General features: G+C 39.9%; 1 protein-coding gene across 2 annotated transcripts in view; it reads left to right on the top strand.

Annotated features, from left to right (window-relative positions):
- Positions 1 to 21277, top strand: part of Cnbd2 (cyclic nucleotide binding domain containing 2) — a 53174-nt gene that overhangs the window by 6940 nt on the left and 24957 nt on the right. The window contains exons 1-7 of one of the 2 annotated variants that reach the window (XM_026383275.2): positions 3221 to 3271; positions 5110 to 5247; positions 7979 to 8032; positions 9465 to 9628; positions 13229 to 13385; positions 13879 to 14030; positions 17536 to 17674. In XM_026383275.2, the coding sequence (XP_026239060.2) occupies positions 3221 to 3271; positions 5110 to 5247; positions 7979 to 8032; positions 9465 to 9628; positions 13229 to 13385; positions 13879 to 14030; positions 17536 to 17674 (855 nt within the window). Of the gene's footprint in view, positions 1 to 3220; positions 3272 to 5109; positions 5248 to 7978; positions 8033 to 9464; positions 9629 to 13228; positions 13386 to 13878; positions 14031 to 17535; positions 17675 to 21277 lie in introns of those variants that run through there. The other variant, XM_026383276.2, reaches the window with a different exon arrangement.

The raw sequence follows: 21277 nt of genomic DNA on the forward strand, positions 1-21277 counted from the left end.
GACCAAATCCAGAGCCTAACGTGTGCTAGGTGAGCACGCTACCACTGAGCCACAACCCCAGCCCCTGGTTCCCATTTTTTATTCCTTAAATTTGCATATAATATGCTGGGCTGTAGCTCAGTAGTAGAGCACTTGCCTGGCATGTGTGAGTACTAAGTTTGATTCTCAGCACCACATATACATAAATAAATAAAATAAAGATTGACAACTAAAAAAAAGGATTATAGTACAAAATTCAAAAATCAAATAAGGGTAATTGTTATACTTTGCTTCTTTCCACACAATCTCCATTATTATTGTTAGTTCCATATATATATATATATTTTTTTTTTTTTTTTCCTTTTGTTTGTTTTGGTACCAGAGATTGAACTCCAGGGGAGTTTATCCAGTGAGTCATATCCCAAGCTTTTAAGACCAGGTCTCTCTAAATTGCTGAGGCTAGCCTTGAACTTGCCATCCTCCTGCCTCAGCCTCCGAGCTGCTGGGATTTAGGTATGCATCACCATGCCCAGTTTCTTTTATACTTTTAAATATGTGTATACATCTGTTTCTTAGTATAGCAGTTTTGGATGATATCTTAAGACTTAGAGCTATGAAAATTAAAGAATCAAAGAATCCATATTCTTTTTTTTTTTTTTTTGCTACCAGGGATTGAACTCAGGGGTGCTTAACTATTGAACCACATCCCAGTTCTTTTAAATATTTTATGTAGAGACAGGGTCTTGATGAGTTGCTTAGGGCCTCACTAAGTTGCTGAGGCTGACTTTGAACTTGTGATCCTCCTGCCTTGCCTCCCAAGCTGCTGGGATTAAAGGCACCGCCATGCCTGGTTAAGAATCCATATTTTTATATCACCTCTCTCCTGTACTTGTTAGCTATATTATTTCTTGGCTCTTTTTTTAAAAATATTTTTTTAATTGTAGATGAACATAATACTTTTATTTTATTTATTTTTATGTGGTGTTGAGGCTCAAACCCAGTGCCTAGCACATACAGACAAGTGCTCTACCACTGAGCCACAATTGCAGTCCCTCTTGGCTCTTTTTTAATCTTTCCAACTCCTTTACTTGCTCTTTCAATCCTGTCTTCTGTTTTCAACCAGACCAGCAGCATCCTTTTTGATGTTTCTGAAATGATCTTGACTTCTGAGATGCTTTGGTTTTTTTTTTTTTAATTTTATTTATTTTTTTATTAGTTGTTCAAGACAATACAATGATATTGACATATCATATATTTGATTCAAATAGGGTATGAATTGTCATTTTTCCATGTGTACAGATGCTTTGTTTTTTAAAATACTTGTTTCCCAAACTCTGCCAGTGCCATCTCCTCCATTTTTAAAAATTTTTATTCTTTATAATATTTTTTTAAATATTTATTTTTTTTTAGTTGTACACAATACCTTTATTTTGTTTATGTATTTTTACGTGGTGCTGAGGATTGAGCCCAGGGCCTCACACTTGCTAGGCAAGCACTCTACCGCTGAGCCACAACTCCAGCCCTATTCTTTGTAATATCGTGTCCTTGCTTTGATCTCATTCTAAAATGTCCTGAGCCCTTTAAGTTCTTTTTTTTAATGATTATCATCTATTTCATGTTAATTTTCGTCTTTTTATTGATGTCTTTCATCTGTCATTTGTTTTTCTTATTCCCTGCCTACCCCTCCCACAATTTTTTGTAATATGTATACATAGATTTGGTGCTATTTCTTTTTGTTATAATTCCTTTTGATAAAATTATTACAGAATCTTAGGTGTGAAAATACTACAGAGAGGTCTCTGGTATTCTTCACCCAGTTTGCCTCCAAAATAATATCTTACATGACTATAGTATAATATCAAAACTAGGAAATTGACATAGGTACAATCCACAGACCTTATTTTTCTAAGCCCTCAGTTTTACATGCACTTGTTTGTGTGAATAGATATGTGAATGTATAGGCCTACTATAACTCTTCTTTAGATGCATGCTAGGCAATTGGTATACCACGGAGCAACACCCCCAGAACCTGGGTCTTTCTTCCAGTTGTCTTCACTGCATTACGTATCCTCTGTTTCTCCCTTGGTTGGCCAAGGTGTGAGTAGCAGATAAACCAGCTAAATAGGAATGGCAGATCTGGTGATATTTGAAATCAGTTTTCCACTGAGGATCCTGTTGCAAAAGCAAACTGAGGTTCTGTATCAATTGCCATCTTTAATCTAGAAGAAAAAAAATACTTTTCCCCTGTCTTCTTTATTTTTAGAAGAACCCTAGAGTCATTTCTATCACCAAGGCCCTTCAACATTTTTTTGTTTGTTCATTTTTTTATTTTTTAAACATTTATTTTTTAGTTGTAGTTGGGTACAATATCCTTATTTTATTTCTTTATTTTTATGTGGTGATGAGGATTGAACCCAGGGCTCTGCACATGCTAGGTGAGTGCTGTACCACTGAGCCACAATCCTAGACTCTATTTATTTTTTTGATACCAGGGATTGACCCAGAGGTGCTTAACTACTGAGCCACACCCCCCTTTAAATAAATTTTTATTTTGGGACAGGGTAATGCTAAACTGCTTTGGGCCTTGCTAAATTGATGAGGCTGACTTTGAACTTGCAATCCTCCTGCCTCAGTATCCTTAGCCACCAAAATTACAGGCATGAGCCACCGCACCTGTCTCCTTCAACATTTGATGCCTCATTAAGTTGAGGGCTTCCATTTTGCTGAGTTGGCCAGATTATCCTGATTTAACAAGACTTCAGGGACAATACCATGCACCCATTCTTCAGGGTCTAGCAAGCTCTTAGTCTCAGAGTGATCCCAAGGCTAAAGTGGATGTTTCTACCTCTAGCCCAGAAACCTGCTTTTCTTTAAGATGGCTCCAAGACTCTTGCAGTCATTTAGCCACTTTGAACCCTAATGTCCTTGAGCATGAAGTTGTGATTAAGCTCACTCACTACCTTGTGTTATTTGTGAGGATTAATTGACATGAGTATTTTATAATAAAAGATTCACAGATTCAGTGCCTTTCCATTGTCCCCTCCTCCTTCCAGAATCTCATTATGACATCAGTAGATTCTGAGAATGAGGCTTCCAGCTGTTGTGGCAGGGTATAAGGAGAGGAAGAAACTCTTTCCATGCCACTGAAGGAAGTTGTTTGTTTCTAGTGTAATTGGATCCTTGGGGAAAGATTAGTCATATTATCCTTGAATGCATTGTATCATTTGCCAACTCAAGAACCATGAGGAGACGTAAGGTGTCTCATTACTGGCAACTCCTGAAGGAGGAACTGGTAAGGAGGATCAAGGGTTCTTGAGGGAATTCCTGAGAGGGAGATTAAACAAACAGGCAATTTGGGGAACAGGCAGGTAGGAGGGACCTTGGTTGAGTAGTGGCCACCCTCTACCTTTTGGAGTCACAGCATGGCACAAAGGAAGGTGTTCCAGAAGGAGCTCAGAAGGACTAAATTCTGACCACTGCCCTATAGCCTCCTATCTTCTGGACACTGGGCAAGCACCAGGCCACACTCTTGAGTCTTAGAGTCCTGTTCTGTACCCAGTCTTTAGAGGCAGAGAGAATAAGACAGGGTAGCAAGGTAAAATAATAGAGTAAGCTGTGGACTTGGGTTTAGAACTCCATTATCTATTAGTCATGGCAAGTTCCTCCGTTTGCTGTGCCTTTGTTTTCTCCTCTATAAAAGGGCACTGATAATATTAGGACCTATTGTATAAATTTACTGTTGAGGATTAAGTGAGTTAATACATATTAGAATAATGCCTGACATTACTAAATTATACTCAATAAATATTAATCGCATTAATAAATTACCTTTCCCCATATTTCCTTTAGATATCTAGTTTTTTAATGAGATAGAATACTACAGATGCAGGAAAAGCCCTTCTATTTCTCTTCACTGGTAATCACTTTCCTGAGTTTGGTGTTCATTCCTGTTTACATTTTTGTTATTGTATATGTATATATCCATAAAAAACATATAGTGTACATAGGACACTTTTTTTAAAAGGATACCTTAAATGACATCATAGTTCACTCCCCCCCCCCATTCAAAATGATTTCAGCTTTATTTACATTGATACACACAGTCTAGTGTTATGTTCAATCCTGTGACTGTCCCTTAATGTGTCAGTCCCTTCCTCTACTGATGGACATTTAACTTATTTTCAGCCATTCACTTAACAAACAGTGCTGCCATGAGCATTCTCCTGGCTCTCTTCTTGTACGCATATGAGTTTCTCTAAGTATGTATATAAAGTGTATAATTTCTTGATGGTAAATTACACATATCCTCAACCTTATAAGATGTTGCCACATTGCTCTACAACATTGTCATACCATGTTTCCCATTTTTGCAATATGTGTAAAATAGTATCTTATTATTTTAATTTACATTTCCTTTATTTCTAGTGATGTTAAAAATCTTTTCATAATTTATAGTTGATTAGAATTTTCCTTTGAATTACTCATTCATAGTTTTTGCTTATTTGTTATTGGATTATTTATATTTTTTGTATGATTGTGTATTTAAAAAAATTCTACGTAGTTATCCTTTCAGTTATATGTAGGGCAAATATATTCTTTCAATCTGCAGTTTGTCTTTTCACTTTGTTTATGATGTGCTTATTAATAGAAGTTAGTAAACAGAAGTTTTTAATTTAATTTTTGCATTTTTTAAATGAAAATTTTTAAGTGTAAAACTTGAAAAAAAATGTATAATGATTATATATTAGAACTCTCAATCAACATTTTGCCATATTGGCTTTTTTGTGTCACCCCACCCCCCACCCCATGCTGTCTGCAGTTACTTGTGCCCTTTATTTTCTGGATAAAAGTGAAAGACTTCACATTTAGGTAGTAGTATGTTAGTGTTTATAATGCTGATTTCTAGAGTGAAGAATGCCCTTATTTGTAATAGTTGCCAATTTCTGTGGCATTAATACTCTCACTGTGGCTAGTTTCAAGTTACCAACATAATTTCAACAGGCAACCATTTCTTCAGCACATCATAGCATTTAATCCTGTTAAATTTCATCATGTTCAGTGCCATCCAGCCTTCTTTTGACTGTTGATAACAGATGATCTCCATTGATCTTGTTCGCTTTGTTTCTACAGGGGCTGTACCAACTTACCATGGACATCATAATGATGATCCGAGTGTGTAAAATGTTCCGCCAAGGACTCAGGGGATTCCGAGAATATCAAATCATTGAGGTCCCTCACAGAAAGCATCCTCTCTTCTCCTTCTGGGATGTAAGCATCTGGCTTAGTAGGATTGTTAGGATTTAAGGAGGTCTAATAAATAGCACCCCATTTCCCAGCCCATGCTCAGAATCAGCTGAGAGAAAAGACAAAGGACAAAGCAGATATGAGATCCAGCAATCAGTTTTTATTATTAATGACAGACTTATATTGGAGAAGGTGGGACTTCTATCATGAAGCAAGAGAAGTTACCTAATACCCTCAGAATTAGCCTTTCATGCCTTGTGGCAGGCAATGCTGAATGAGGCAGGATTCCAGTGCAATGTGTTTAGCAGAATGTGAATTCAGAAGAAAGAAAAAGGAAATGATCACACCAAGATTCTCCTTCCAAACTTACCAAGGAATTCGTCCTTCCTTTTCCATAGGTATATTAACAGTGTTCTACTAATACCCATCTTTGCATATAGAAAGAAACATAGAAGTGAGGAAGACATGGTCTGATTCCAAACATGATCATAGGAGCCAAAAAGAATCTAGGAGCCACAACAGAGCCAGGGTTTTCTGAATACCACAGATTATATACCATCTTTACTTTCTTTCCTATCGTCCCAAAAGGGAACATTTTCAGGGCCATGTTCATTGTGGTGACCCTGCTTTTAGACTTTCTAGAAGTTCCCACTTAAAAGTATTTTATCCCAGTAGTAGATCAGGGGTCTTTTTGGCTCAGAAATGGTGAAAATTTGGTCACCATTCTGTTAACTTGACCTGGTTCCCTGAAGATATGTCATGTCATTACTGTGTTCCCATTGGTGTGTTCCCAGGCTTTAGCATTTCCCCAGCTAATACGTGGAAAAGCCCTGCCCATTTTCTTCTTGTGCCAAGAGTGATAGACCCAGAACTCCTCTCCACCCCTCACATCTTGTCCAAGAAATTTCCCACAGTGATTTCTGAAAGATAGTGGCTAAAGAGGAGAATGAGGATGGTAATGGGGGGAGTAGGAAGGTAGCCTTCCGTTGGTTTCTAAGGGGTCAGCAGGTGATCTAACTGATGTGTGTGGTAGCTAAGTTAAGATACAGCAGGAAAGCCAGCCCAGTGGCATATGCCTGTAATCCCAGCAGCTTGGGAGGCTGAGGCAGGAGGATCATATGTTCGAGGCCAGCCTGAACAACTTAGCAAGACCCTGTTTCAAAATAAAAAAGGACTGGGAATGTAGCTTACTGGTAGAGTGCCTTCAATCCCTAGTACTGGGGTTGGGGGGCAGGAAATGGATAGATAGATAGATAGATAGATAGATAGATAGATAGATAGATAGTAGGGTGTAGAGCTTATGAGCCAGTTGGAGAAGGAAGATATGCCCTTTCAAAATATATTCAGGTTTATCTATTTTTAGATATGCTGGACAAGCCAAAGAAATCTATAGCCACATGATTTGGGCCATTAGACAGGGAAGAGATGGAATAGAAATATAATCTGAGAGACTCACGTTTGCTCCCAGGAAGGACAAACTGATTCTCAGGGTGGCGTGCTGTGGTGAAGCAATGAGCCCTGGAGATCAGGGGGCTCCCCAGGAGATGCAGGCTGCTGCATGCTTAAGTTGGAAGCTAAAGACCCAGATTTAGGCTTAGCATGAAGCTAAACCTAACCACATTGCAACGCGGAGTGACTTTGAGCTGAGCAGAAGCTTTGCAAGGGCAGTCTACCAGGGGTCAGGCGGAGAGCTAGGGACCAGAGCACAAAGTAAGGTAGACAGCCAGAGGCTGGTTTTCAGTTAAAAGTAAATTGATATTTTAGAGCATCACCACTTCTTTCAGTGGCCTCCCTGAGAAGCATTGCATGGATACAAAAATGCTAAATTGTGGTAGGGTGAGGAGTATGCAGGGATCTCAGCGGGATGTAGGGAATAGTATGAGATATACCCCTAGGAGAATGAGCTTCCTGATTTGACCCAGAATGATGGTCAGGGCCTTGTTTTTTTCCTTCCCCGCTTTCTATTTTTCTCTACTCTCCACATCCTCTATCATCTGTCAGAAGGTAGGGTTGGATTAGCTCATCCCTGAGATATGTTACCCCTTCTCCTGGCCATGCTCCAGGAAAAGCCTTGGGTTCAGATCCACCTGACCCACTTATTTGCTGTGAGGTCCTTTAAAAAGTTCCTTCACTCACCTCAAGCCCTATAAAATAGGGCTTTGTCCTAATGACTAAACAGAGTAAGGTAAAAAAGGTGTGTCATGCATGGCTCACTGTACACATTTTACAAAGCTTGCTTCATTTGTTCCTTTTTATCCCTGCTCCTTTTCTATATGTATTTTCTTGTTTGTTTTCTTCTTTTCCCTCTTCCTTTTCTCTCTTAATCATCTATTTTCTCTGTACCCTTTCTTCCTTTCTCTGCCTTCACAATAATGTTGATGGCTGTGGCTGGAAAACAGTGTAGTGCTGAGTTAGGGCTTCTTTTTTTTTTTTTTTTGGTACTGGGCATTGAATCCAGGGGCACTCTTAACCACTGAGCTACATCCCCAGTCCTTTTTATTTTTTGAGACAGGGTCTTTTTATATTGCTGAGGCTGGCCTCGAATTTGCAATCTTTCTGCCTAAATCTCCTCAGTTGTTGAGATTATGGGTGTATGCTGAGTTGAGGCTTTTTACATAGAAGGGCCAGCTGGTAGGGCATTTCTTATTGCTTCCTGCCCACTGTAGTGATTCAGGTACACAGAAGGATCTCAGATACAGAATTCCGGGAGTAGTCTTACTGACTCTCCTTTCTCTCCCTGCCTCATTTCTTTCAGAAAAAGAAGCAAGGCCGAATTATATTTGATACCGAGGACTTTGTTGCTGAGGAGGTATGCACACCTGTAATATAGTAGGGGGATGTTCTGTTTGTATTATAGCCAAAGAAGCACTAGGTATCAAGAGAGCCGGTTTTGGTGCAGACTCTGCCACTTATCCATTATGTCACCTCTGAGCCACTTTACTTTCCTCATCTATAGATGATTTTAGTGACCTTGTCCAGCCCTGCCATTCTAAGACTGTGAGCACCTCTGAACCTGTTGTCACTGAATAGCAGAGTTTCTGGGTTTGGACTCATGGGAAATCAGAAGAAAGCAAAATAGGATGTGAGAGACCCAGACAAAGGAGAAGGAAGCCAGGTGGTGGAAAAATTCTTGACCTGAGTGAGAATTCTGGTTCTGTGATGAGCACTCTGAGAGATGTCTGGCACACCTGCCCCCATATGGGTGTTGGATGCCCTTTAAGTTTTTTCATTCTGATGAGGGAATGGCTTTATATCTGTGTGAGGCTTTACACTGTGTGACTTATTCTCTAAATTTCAGGCATCATTATTATCTTCCTTACTTCTACCCACCAAATCTTAGATGTTAAATTAAAATTAAAATTCCAGTTTAAATTTCAAGGAAACTACATAGTTATAGGAAGATTTGAAGTTCTCATTAATGCAGCCTAACTTGACCCTGGTCTTAGAGTAGCCATGTTGATTTTTCTCTCAGGGAAAGAGGAAAAAACAGAACCTTAAAATTGGTACTAGAACCACCTGTGCCCATCCTTGTTTTTCCCCTCACCCTTTTGGAGCCAAAGTATGGTTTCTATTGTCTGCTTCTCCTGGACATAATCTTATTTCTTAGGTCCTCTCATGAATGAAGCATAATCAGGTAAGTCTTCTAAATTCTGTATTTCTTTAGATTTCAAGACCAGCCAGTGTCTGACATTGGGCATTGAAGATTACCCAAGTTTTATGTGGGGTCCTGTCTTGAGAGCCACAGAACTCTAGAACTGAGGGCAATTCTGGGCAAAGCAGTTGATGGATAGAAGAGGGCACACAGGGAAAAATCCATTGTTATAGGCAAGGCTTATAGGTGGCAATCTAGTGAGTCATGTGTGATTAGTTCCAGTACTGAGAACATCTTGACTAAGACATGAGCAAAGTTCTCTGATTACCAATGTGCTTGTGCTGAAAGGATGCTACAGGGTCCCTGGAGTTTGAGGAGCCCAAATTGCCTGGGAGTTTTGAACTTTGGCATGTGGCAGATCTGCTCATAATTCTGCCTGAGTATTTTCATTTTTCAAATGGGCATAATGATTCTTGGACTGAATGGGGATGCAGTGAGATGAGTGTGTAAGATGCTTGTCCCAATGTCTGGCAAACCCTAAGCATTCAGTATATGTCAGCCATTATTGTATGGGGATACAGGAAAGCATATAAGCAGGAATGTGGGGAGAAACTGCTTGTCCTCTGTCACTCTGGGCCTCTCTCCTTAGGGTCACTTCCCTCCAAGGGCCATTCAGATCACGCAGAAGAAGCCTTCCTGGAGGACAGAACAGGAGATCCAGGCTCTCTGCAATGTCCTACAGGTTGTGGATAGCTACCGGAACTACACAGAGCCCCTACAACTGCTCTTGGCCAAGGTCATGCGCTTTGAAAGGTCAGAGAGGGGCATACCTCTGACCCCTGGGCTTGGGTGGGACTGGGCTGGGCAGGAAGAGCCATGACTGAGAAGCTGTGGCAGGTTCTACCCACCCCTCTAAAGAGTATCAGCAATGAAGTCTGTCAGTTTTCCTGGGTGCTTACTGTTATGGTGACAGCACAGCTTATTTTATTCACTTACTGAATCTTAGATTTAATGAGCCATTGAATCTGAAGAGGCTTTAGGAAGAACCCCTGAAAGTCCATTTCCTTCATTTGTCAGATGAGGAAACTGAGGTCAGTGAGGGAAAAGACTTATCCTAGACACCCAGTGTCTTAGTCCATTTTATGTTGCTAATAAAAATACTACAGACTGGGTAGTGATCTAAAAAGGGAGGGGTCGTAGTCTGATCTAAATTCAAGGGGCCACATCTAGTGATGATGACCTTCTCTTTGGCAAACTCCCAAGGAATCATATGGTGAGAGACTGGGAGAACATATTTATATTTTCCGGGCTCTCTCATAAATCTACCAATATTCTGTCATGTTGACTCCATCTGTATGACTTTATCTAATCTTTTTCCCCCTGTGCTGGAGATCAAATCTGAGTCTTGTACATACTAAGTGCATTCTCTACCACTGAGCTATACCTCCATCCCAATCTTATCTAATTTTAATCACCATCCAAAGGCCTTACATCTAACCATCATAGTAGGATTAAGTTTCTATCCTCTTATTACTCCACATTGGAATTAAGCTTCAACATGAATTTCAGAGGGGACAAAAGCAAATTTAAACCAAAATTTGTACTAGATAGTAAGAAGCAGAGCTGAAACTCAAATCCAGGCTTTGAAAACCAGAATGGAACACAGATGATTATGCTGTATATCCAGGTAGGTCTTAGAATAGGGTCTGTTAATTTCCTTCTTTTTCTTTTTTCTTTCTTTTTTTTTTTTTTTTTTTTTTTTTGGTACTGGAAATTGAACCCAGACGTGCTTTACCACTGAGCCACATCCCTAGTCCTTTTTATTTTTTATTTTGAGACAGTGTGTCACTAAGTTGCTGAGCATCTAGCTAACTTGCTAAGGAAGGCCTTGAACTTGTGATCCTCCTATCTCAACCTCACAAACTGCTGGAATTACAAGCATGGACCACCATGCCCATGGAATCTTAATTTTAATGACCAAAAAAAATCTTTATTTTCATTAATCTCTAAATGAAATATATCAGTGTATCATTTTCTTCGTTTTTTAAAAATGCTTGTTTAGTTTAGATGAACACATAGTATTTATTTATTTTTAATGTGGTGCTGGGATTGAACCCAGTGCCTCACACATTCGAGGCAAGCACTTTACCACTGAGCTACAGCCTCAGCCCCATTTTCTTCCTTCTTAAAGGTAAGCAACAACATACTTTTACATTAAAGAAATTTGATTTTTCACATCATGTTCCAGTTATGGCAGATTTCTTTTTTAAAAGTGTGTGTGTGTGTGTGTGTGTGTGTGTGTGTGTGTGTATACGTATATACACATGTGTATGATTAGTTGTAGATGGATATAATACCTTTAGTATTTATTTTTTATTTATTTTTATATGGTGCTCAGGATTGAACCCAGTGCTTCACACATGCTAGGCAAGCACTCTGATTTCAACCCCAGCCCTATAGCAGATTTCTTGAAAAATAATTTATGTTCACATCTTTAAAATCAAGGTAGTCATTTATCTTCTGCTAGATCTTGTTATTCACTGCTTTAGCAAAGATACATATATTGTTATATCCAAAAATTGGGTTTTTAAGAATATTTGTTAGCTGTCACTCTGCTGGATTTTATTTTACATACTTAAAACATCATTCTATGAAGATTTCACCAGACTATCAAAGGTCCGTGACACAAAAACTACCATGTAAATAACTTGTACTAAAGAAGTCTAAGGGGTGGGCATGTGGAAATATTGCCATTTCCAGGACATCTCAATGGCTTCATGGGGCAACCTAACAGAATATTTGAGGTTAGGCCTATTTTGAAAATCTAGGATATAAGATTATTATAGTTCATAGACATCCTCCTTCATGCTGGTCAGTCTATGACATAAACACAACAAGTCAGCTTTTTTTATCACTGGTGCAGGATACTTTATGCCCAGTGAAGTTCAGGGCAAAGCTGGCTTGGTCACAAGTTTCAAGAGGAGATAATTGAACAGTTTGACTTGTAGATGGAGGTATGGACCAGAACATTCCATGCAGAGAGGACCATTTGCTTTGTTCTAGTCCAAGGAAGAAAAGTAGGTTACCACTGTCTGTAAAGACTCCACAGCAGAGTGTTGCCAAAGGTACTTTGCTTGAAGCTCAGGAATTTGATGCCCCATCTGCCCCAGTGTGATCTCAGCCAAGCCACTTAACTTTTCTGAGCCTCAGTATCTTCATCAGAGAAATAAGGATGATAATATGGATTTGATTGAGGATGGTAATAAGATCTGGGGGAAGATCAAGCAAGTGGTGATCATTAAAGCCCTCTGATGGTTGTTGATTATTTCTGGAACTGGAATTAGCAGCTTAGACAGGATTCTCTCCCATTTGCAAATCTGAGAAAACAGCCCAAGGGAATGCATTGGTGGCTATGAAAAGTCCTGGGATGTTTCTTCAGCTTCAGGCTCAGCTGGATTTAGGGACTCAGTGTTATCAGGATCCAATGTTTTTCTGTCTCTCTCCCTGTCTCTTGATTCTTCATTCATATAAATCTCCCTGTCAGGGGCTAGAGTTGTGGCTCAGTGGTAGAGCACTTGCCTAGCATGTGTAAAGCACTGGGTTCGATTTTCAGTACCACATATAAATAAATGAATAAAATAAAGGTTCATCATTATCTTTAAAAAAAAAAAAAACTCCCTGTCAGTCACCCTTTCCCCTCATCCAAGCAAGTTGGCTGCCATAGTCGTAGCTTCTAACTTCTATCCAGTCTTACTCCAGTGGGAAAAAAAAGAATACCTCTTCCCAGTCACTCAAAGTCATAGCCTTGGCATTAGTTCTTCCTGAACCAGATTGGCTTTTCCTGAAACATCTGTGGGGTCTGAGTTTAAGAACTGAAATCCTAGTTTGCTCTAGGCCAGGGTACTTCTATCCTAAGGGTGTGCAGTTGGGTAGTAAGCTACTGGGGATCATAATAAGACTACTGACCTCTCTCTTTCCAGACATGCTCATTTGTATCTTACAGATAAGAGAAACTGAAGGTCAGAGAGGGACCCTGAGCTTCCCAGTGTCACACAGCCAAGGTCATACATAGGATTTGGATGCTAATCTGACTCTGAAGGGCTCATAATCATTTAGCTTCTCTGTTGACCCATCCATTGCTTTCACGTCTCTTTATTACTCAACTGCTGTTCACTTAGCATTTACCATGTGTCTAAGCACATACAGCATGAACAAGTCTGGCCAAGGCTCTGCTGTAAGAAGACTTCAGTCTAACCAAGGTAAGCAGCTGGTTAGGTATTAGTGAAGGGGTCTAACTTGAAGGACAGGAATTGGGCTGTTCTGAAGTTTCTTCTAGTACAGAGCAAAGAGCACAACCAATTCAGAGCTTTTCCCTCTTGCTACTGGGTCAACTGGCCATGGTTTTTTTCCCAGGTTTGGCCGTAGGCGTGTGATTCTCAAGAAGGGACAGAGGGGTAGCAGCTTTTATTTCATCTATGTGGGTACAGTTGCAGTGACTGAGGATGAAGATGGCAGCAGTGCCTTCCTAGACCCCCGTCCAACATTGCTGCACAGGGGCAGCTGTTTCGGGGTAAGTCCAGGGGAAGGGTATGGCTTCCTGACCTGGGGTTAGGAGTGTGGCAAGAGTCTTGCTCAAAATTCTTGACCAGGCCCTGTCCTGCCTTACACTCTGTGCAAGTCACTGATCCACGTGGGTGTCAGTGTCCTTACATGTCATATATATTATGAGTGAGTTGGACCAGGTAATGTCCAAAGTTAACCTTTTTGTCTCATGATAAAGGAGCATGTTCCCCATATAACCTCTCAGAAATTCAGTGACTGGATGGCCTCCATGAGGCCTCTCCAGTTTCCTCGCTGGCCTATTTAGACCTGTTCCCTCATTTTCTACAAGCAGCAAATGAAGAGTGGGGCACAGTGAAGGAACAAGCAGGAGTATGGAGGAGGCCAATGAGCCTGCATTCTGGGGAGGAAAGAGTTCAGGGGGAAATGGAAAATGTGTACAGGGGGTATGAGCAGGACACTGGAGGTGCTCATGTGTGCCCTTGTCTCTAACCACCCAACAGGAAATGGGCCTTCTGAATACAGGAACAAGGAGGGCCACTGTGGTCTGCTTTGAGGACACAGAGTTCCTGGTTGTTGACAGGGAGGATTTCCTGGCTAATAAGCTGGATGAAGAAGTTCAAAAGGATGCTGAGAGTCGGTTTGAATTTTTTAGGTAACTCCATTCAACATTTTTCTACCCTTCTTTGTTTTTAGTGCTTGCCTTTGTCCTAGGCATGATGGGAAACATACAAGAATACATAATGAAGATTGAGTTCTTGTTGGGTCAGGCAGGGTGCCAAGAACTTTGTACCACTTGTTGCATCTAATCTTACATTTAAACCCATGAGATTGTTTCTCTTACTTTCCTCAGTTTATAGAAAACCAAGTTTCTCAGTTTTATGAGAAAGCCAAGGCTCAATTTGATGATATGCCAGCATGTCTGATTCAGAAGTCCCTGAGCTTCACTAATTCACGCCACCTTTCCTTGACCCAGAATAGAATGGATGCTCCATCTGTGCTTCTCTTGCTTCCTGTTTAAAATCCCTGTCTATACTGTAATTCTTTCGTTGCATGATAGTTTTTTTATAGCTTATATGCCCCATCAGACTATAAGCAATGTGGTGGCCAGGACAAGATTTGTCTTTTTCACTGTTGTATCCTCATGTTGTCATGGTGCCAGACACATTAACAAATAAATATTGAATAAAATGAATAACAGGATATAAATAATTACAACCACATGTGGGTGAGAAAGTACTATAGGTACTCTATATAACAACCTAAAAGCAGAACTCATATATAGCACATGATTTTTGTTTTGTGTACTTTCTGAAAGACCACATAAAGATGTATAAACTAAACCTTATTTGTTCTTTGGTTATTTGCTTTTATGTGGAAGAGAGGAAACCCAAATGACATTATCTGCACTAGCTGTGAAAATACAGATTGCAGGGTTGCACAGCTATATGGAAGTGTTCTGGGCAAAGGGGTCTGGTCTTCTTTGAAAGAGGTAGTGTCAAGAAGGGTATGGAGCCTGGAAAAATGGAGAATTAGTTCTGAAAGGAGATGCAGTTCATCTTCTTTTTTTTTTTTATATTTATTTTTTAGTTCTCGGCGGACACAACATCTTTGTTGGTATGTGGTGCTGGGGATCGAACCCGGGCCGCACGCATGCCAGGCGAGCGCGCTACCGCTGAACCACATCCCCAGCCCCGCAGTTCATCTTCTGAAACTGGAAAAATATGTCTGACTTCCAGTTTCAGCTCCTAGGCTTTGTGTTAGTCAGCTTTTCATTGCTGACATTGTTGACATAACATTGTTTTCTGACAAAAACAAGTTGGGGGATGTGGGGGAAAGAATATAGAAGGTCATTGGATTAGGCAAAGAAGAATGAAGGGAAGGGAAGGGGTGATGGAAATAGGAAAGACAGTAGAATGAATCGGACATAACTTTCCTATGTTCATACACAAATACGTGACCAGTGTAGTTCCGCATCATGTACAACTACAAGAATGGGAAATCATACTCCATGTATGTATAATAAGTCTAAATACACTCTACAGCCATGTATATCTAAAAAGAATTTTTTAAAGACCTAAAAAAAAAGTTAGAAGAGGCAAATTTTATTTTGGGCTCACCATTTCAGAGATTCAGACCATCATCAGAAGACTCCATTGCTCTGAGTCTGAGGTGAGGCAGAACACCATGGCAGAAGGGCATGGCAGAGGAAAACCGCTCAGCTTATGGCAGCCAGGAAGCAGAAAGAGAGGTGCCAGGGACAAAATAAAACTCCAAAGACGAGCCCCCAGTGACCTCCTTCCTCCAGCTTTACCCTACCTGCTTATAGTTACCACCTTGTATAGTAGTACCTTCATATTATTAATCCATCAAATTGGTTAACCATTGATGAGGTTACAGCTCTCATAATCTACTCATTTCAACTATGAACATTTTTGCACTATCTCACACATAAGCTTTCAGGGACATCTCGTATCCAAACCATAATAGGCTTGTTAAAAGGAAAATTCCCTAGACCAATTAAATTTAGTAGAGATTATTTGAATGAAGCAAAACAAAAGAAAAACAGTTTGTAAATCAGGCAGCTCCCAGAATCAAAGTGGGTTTTAAGAACTCTAGTCACCAGTATGAACAGACACTATTGATAGGAAAGCAGAAATGAGGCATAGAAAACTGGCTATATACCCTAGTCAGTCAACCAGTCAATTGAATACATTTAAAATAATTATCTATAGTGTAGTAAGTTAACTGGCTAATATAGGGCCTTCTGCACCCAGCTAAAACTTGGTTATGTAATTAGACTTTATTGGGTTGGTCTGTGGATCCATTGTAGGAGCCCAGTCCAAATTCTTTTTAGATATACATGACAGTAGAGTGTATTTAGACATATTATACATACATGGATTATAATTTCCCATGGCCTTACACAAATTCTGTTTAACAGGCTTATCAGTAATGTGACTCTGGGTAGTTCACTTCATTTCTCTGAGCTTTAGCCTTCTGTTCTATAAAATGGGGGTAATGATTCATTGTAAAAGGGGGTAAAGTTCATTGTAAGGATGGAATGAGATGATCATGAGAAGGTTGTGGTCCTATACATGGCACATAGGAGGTACTCTTCCTATGGTGGCCCTACTTTTCTCCTGTCTCTCCAGGCCCTTGTGCCTTTGAACATGGCACTGAACCTCTTCTCATTGGCACTAGAAATGAACTCAGCACTTTTGAGGCCTGAGTTATTTTGAGTTAACCTGAATTGACTAATGTAGTCAATTCTGAGCCCATAACCTGTTGGGACTGAGAACAGCCTGATGGGTCACATGTGAGGGAAGGCAAGCCCATAACTAGTGGTACACAAGGTCAGGGGAAGAAGCTATCACTGTAGGATAGGCCTTCAACCACAGGGAGCAACTGGCAAAGAGAAGAGTTCAGATGTTCCCTGTTTACCCAATCTAGAATTGAGTATTTGAAGCCATTAAGGCAGAGGGAGATGGGTTTGAAGCCAAAGGTAGGACCAGGACTGCTGGGCAGGGTACCAGATAACCTGTGAGCTGAAGTAAGGAACTATCCTGGAGGATAGTCCTTGGAATGTAGGGTTAGCTTAGTGAGCCACGTGGTTGGGATGGAACAGCAAGGATGGACTAGGGGAGGAGGTTCCTGAAGGGAGGAGCAGAAATGAGAAAAACAGAGAGCTGGATCACCCAGAGGTATCTGAATAGCAGCAAAGGAGGGGCACTTATCTAGAGGGGAGGCCTTGAGAAGATGTAGAAGATTGGCTGTGGGCTAAGGCACGGAGTGGGTGGTGGTAAAATCTTCCACCTAGATATTTCAAGAATGGAAGAGTGAGGTGAGTTCCCTTTCTGGAGAGTATTAAGATCTGGGAGCCTTGTATGATAAAGGGGATTTTTTTTTTTTTTTTTGGTACCAGGGATTGAACCCAGGGGCACTAAATCACTGACCCACATCACCAGCCCATTATGCATTTATTGAAAATTTTTTATTTAGAGATAGGTTTTTACTAGTTGCTTAGGGCCTTGCCGAGTTTCTGAGGCTGGTTTTGAACTTGCAGTCCTCCTGCCTCAGCCTCCTGAGCTGCTAGGATTATAATCATGTGTCACTGTGCCCAACAAAGGTGATGAATTCTAACAGCCATTTCCCCTCAGAAAGCTGGATCTTTTTCAATCGTGGTCTGATGAGAAGCTCTGGCAGCTAATAACCTTGGGGAAGATAGAGAAGTACTCATATGGGCAGCTGATCGAGAAAGACTTTGTTGAGTCCTCCTTCGTCATGTTGATCTGCAAGGTGAGAAGTCTGGGGTTGGAGATGAAGCTGGGAAGTGTGTATCCAGCATAGTGGCCTGTGGCCAGACAGGCAGTGTTTGAGTCCTGTTCCTTTTCTGACTTACCATGTCCTAGCTGGAATAGGCAAGCATCAACTTCACATCAAGTTGGATGTGAAGGGTTGCTGTAAACTTTAGGATATATAGTAGTACCCTATTATGGGGGGGAGATACATTCCAAGACCTCCAGTAGATGTCTGAAACTGTGGATAGTACCTAACCCTCTTTGTATTGTGTCTTTTCCTATACATATGATAAAGTTTAATTTATAGATTAGGCACAGTAAAATATTAACAATAATCATAAAATAGAATAATAATAACATACCATAATGAAAGTTATGAGATTGTGCTCTATTAAAATATGCTATTGTACTTATGTAACTCTTACTGTGATGATGTGAGATGGTACTTTTAAAAAGCTCTTTATAGATTCTCTTTAGCATATTTGAATTACCAGCATCACTTCTCTTCTGCTTTGAGACTATTATTAAGTAAAATAAAAGTTATTTGAACACAAACACTGTGATTCTGGGACATTCAATCTGATAACCAAGACAACTTACAAGTGACTAACTGGGTAACATGGAAATGCTGGACAAAAGGATGGGTCACATCCTAGGAAGAACAGAGCAGGACGGCAAGAAATTTAATCATGTTACTCAGATTGGTATACAGTTTAAAACTTACAAATTGTATATTTTTGGAAATTTTCATTTGATATTTTTATACTATAGTAAACTGTAGGTAACTAAAACTACAGATAAGATCTTTGGCCATGCTTTACATGCTTTAAATCATTCCAGTCTCACAATAACCCAAAGAGGTTAATATGGTCATTATTCCCATTTAATAGAGGAGGAAACTGATATATGGGAAGGTAGAGTGGCTATCCAATGTCACACGGTAGATGTAGTAGGGTTTTTTTTTGTTTTTGTTTTTGTTTTTGTTTTTTCAGCATAGTCTGTGACTCCAAAGCTCTTCTCAGGAGCTGGGATTTGAGTTGACCTGTCATTCCTTACATGTTAAGCCACTACAGATATTTGTTGAGTCTTTGCCAAGGTCATGACACATTAGTACAGGATCTGAAGGGCTACAGAGAGGAAAAAACTGGTTCTCTCTTTTATATAATCTCCTCCACTAGATCAGAGCATAGACAAAGTTGTCAATGCCAGTACCAAGCGACAGGTGCAAACTGAGTTCTAAGAATTCAGAAGAGGGAACTCTCCAAAGGCTGGAGGCCTTAAGTCAGGCTTCCTGTAGGATGTAAGGAAGATGATGAGCCTTGAAGGTATTGAACAACTGGACAAAAGGAGGAGGCAAGATTGGGTGTGTACTAGAGTTGGCTTATACCTGCCTGTAAGAACTGATTGTCAAATTTTCAGAGTTGGTAAACACAGTACTTATTAAAATTATATAAGCCTATAATTAAATAAATTATATTGGAATCAAAGGTATTACCAAGAACTCACCATTCTCTAATGTTGCTGCATTTTACTATTATCTATGCTCTTTAGGTCATGTCGTCTATATCTGTATAGTAGAAATAACTTTATAATTGTGTGCCTCTTCCCAACTCCACATTCAGTAACTCACATTGCTAACTTAAAATCAGGCATGGTGGTACTATTTATACAGTGAGAATCAACAAATACCCTAAGTCAGGTCTGGTATACTGGTATACATTCCCAGTATTTTATTCATCATGGAACTTACATCTTTAGTGAACAAGTGAAATTCTGAAATACATAGTGTTAAAACTAAAACAAGTTTCAATGTAATGAATATAATATATGTGAAGATGGGAAATAGTTAAATAGTAGATCACAAATAAGATTTAGTACCATTAAACTTATTGGGAAGGGTGGATTGGGATGCAGTTTCATTTGTCAAATCATAGTTGAACTTCAACTATAGTTTGGTCATCAATACAGGAGTCCAGCCAGTACCCACAAAAGCATCCTTAAGAATTGATTGGTTATATGGAATTGCCAGAAAGACTGTAGTATATTTTATTATAAATTGTGGTGATACATCACTTATATAGCAGTAAAATTTACAAACATTGTTATATTTTTCCAGAGAGCCAAGTTGTTAAACCTACCACACCACTAGGAGTGTGTTATTCTGGGTTCAGTCCTGGAGAACAGAATCAAGTTTATCTAATATAAATAGAAAGGCATTTTATTGCAGGATGATAAATTGTAACAGATTTGCTGGTGAGTGGAGTGGTGGGGAACTATAGAAACAGACCATGGACTAAAAATGACTCCAAGACAACTCCAAATCATAGGCCAGAACTGGACTGTCACAGGTACTACTGCCCTTGCCATGTTCAAGAAGCCACTCCTGCAGGCCCCACCTCCAGTAACAAGTGGATTGCTGGTACCTCCAAACTCAAACCTGGTCCAGGTACACTGAATTGGTGGAACCCAAATCACATCCAGAACATTTACTTCAAGGAAGCTTGGGAAATTAAAAGAAAGATTGGCTTTCATTCTCTACAAATTAAAAAAGAGTTGGGCCTTTACAAAGGGAGGTGGGATGAGGTCATTGCCAGCTGAGGGGAATAGTGTGGAGCCATACACACAGTAGGAATATGCCTGGGGTTTACCTAAGTTTGGAAACTCCTAATGGTCATCTGAGGAGAGGTGGGAGATGGGTTGAAAAGTCTAGAATCAGAGAACCCTGAAAGCCAACTGAATAATTCACATTTTTTTCTCCTCTCTGTTATCTGCTACTTCTTTACTAAAATTTTAAGGTAATCACCTCTGCAGCCATGAAATGCCACAGATCCCCAGACAACTCTTTTTTTTTTTTTTTTTTTTGTACCAGGGATTGAACTTGGGGGCACTCAACCACTGAGCCACATCCTTTGCTCTTTTTTGTACTTTATTTAGAGACAGGGCCTCACTGAGTTGCTTTAGCACATGGCTTTTGCTGAGGCTGGCTTTGAACTCTATCCTGAGCCACAGGGATTGCAGGCATTACAGGCACAAGCCTGGCTTCCTTTTTTTTTTAATATTTAATATTTTTTTAGTACCAATCCCGAGCCTTCTAAATGGATTTTATCAGATTTTTTTTAATTTTGTATTTCTTTGGTACCAGAGATTGAGCCCTTTACCACTGAACTGGATCCCCAGCTCTTTTTAATTTTTCACTTTGAAATGGGGTCTTACTAAGTTTCTGTTGATGTAACTAAGTTGCTGAGGCTGACCTTGAACCTGTGATTCTTCTGCCTCAATCCTTCTGAGTCACTGGGATTACAGGTGGGCACCACCATGCCCAGTTTCAGCTCTTTCCATAGAGCCAGAATAAATTGAGGGGGGGATGAGTGATGAGGAATATAAAATTCAAGACTTCTTTTAATTAGTATGTTGATTACATTCAAATTAGCACATAGATGGGGGTGGTTCTTAATCTGTTTTTACCTCTATTCCTTTATCTGTAAAATGGGACCACTCACCTCATAAATTCTGGTAATGAAAATTAATTTAGCACATACTTACTCAGTTAACATTCATACACTAGTTCATTGGCTCTGAGTGACTAGACCATCAGCATCAC

The sequence above is a fragment of the Urocitellus parryii genome, chromosome 6 (genome assembly GCF_045843805.1).
Source record: "Urocitellus parryii isolate mUroPar1 chromosome 6, mUroPar1.hap1, whole genome shotgun sequence".
Taxonomy (NCBI): Eukaryota; Metazoa; Chordata; class Mammalia; order Rodentia; family Sciuridae; genus Urocitellus; species Urocitellus parryii.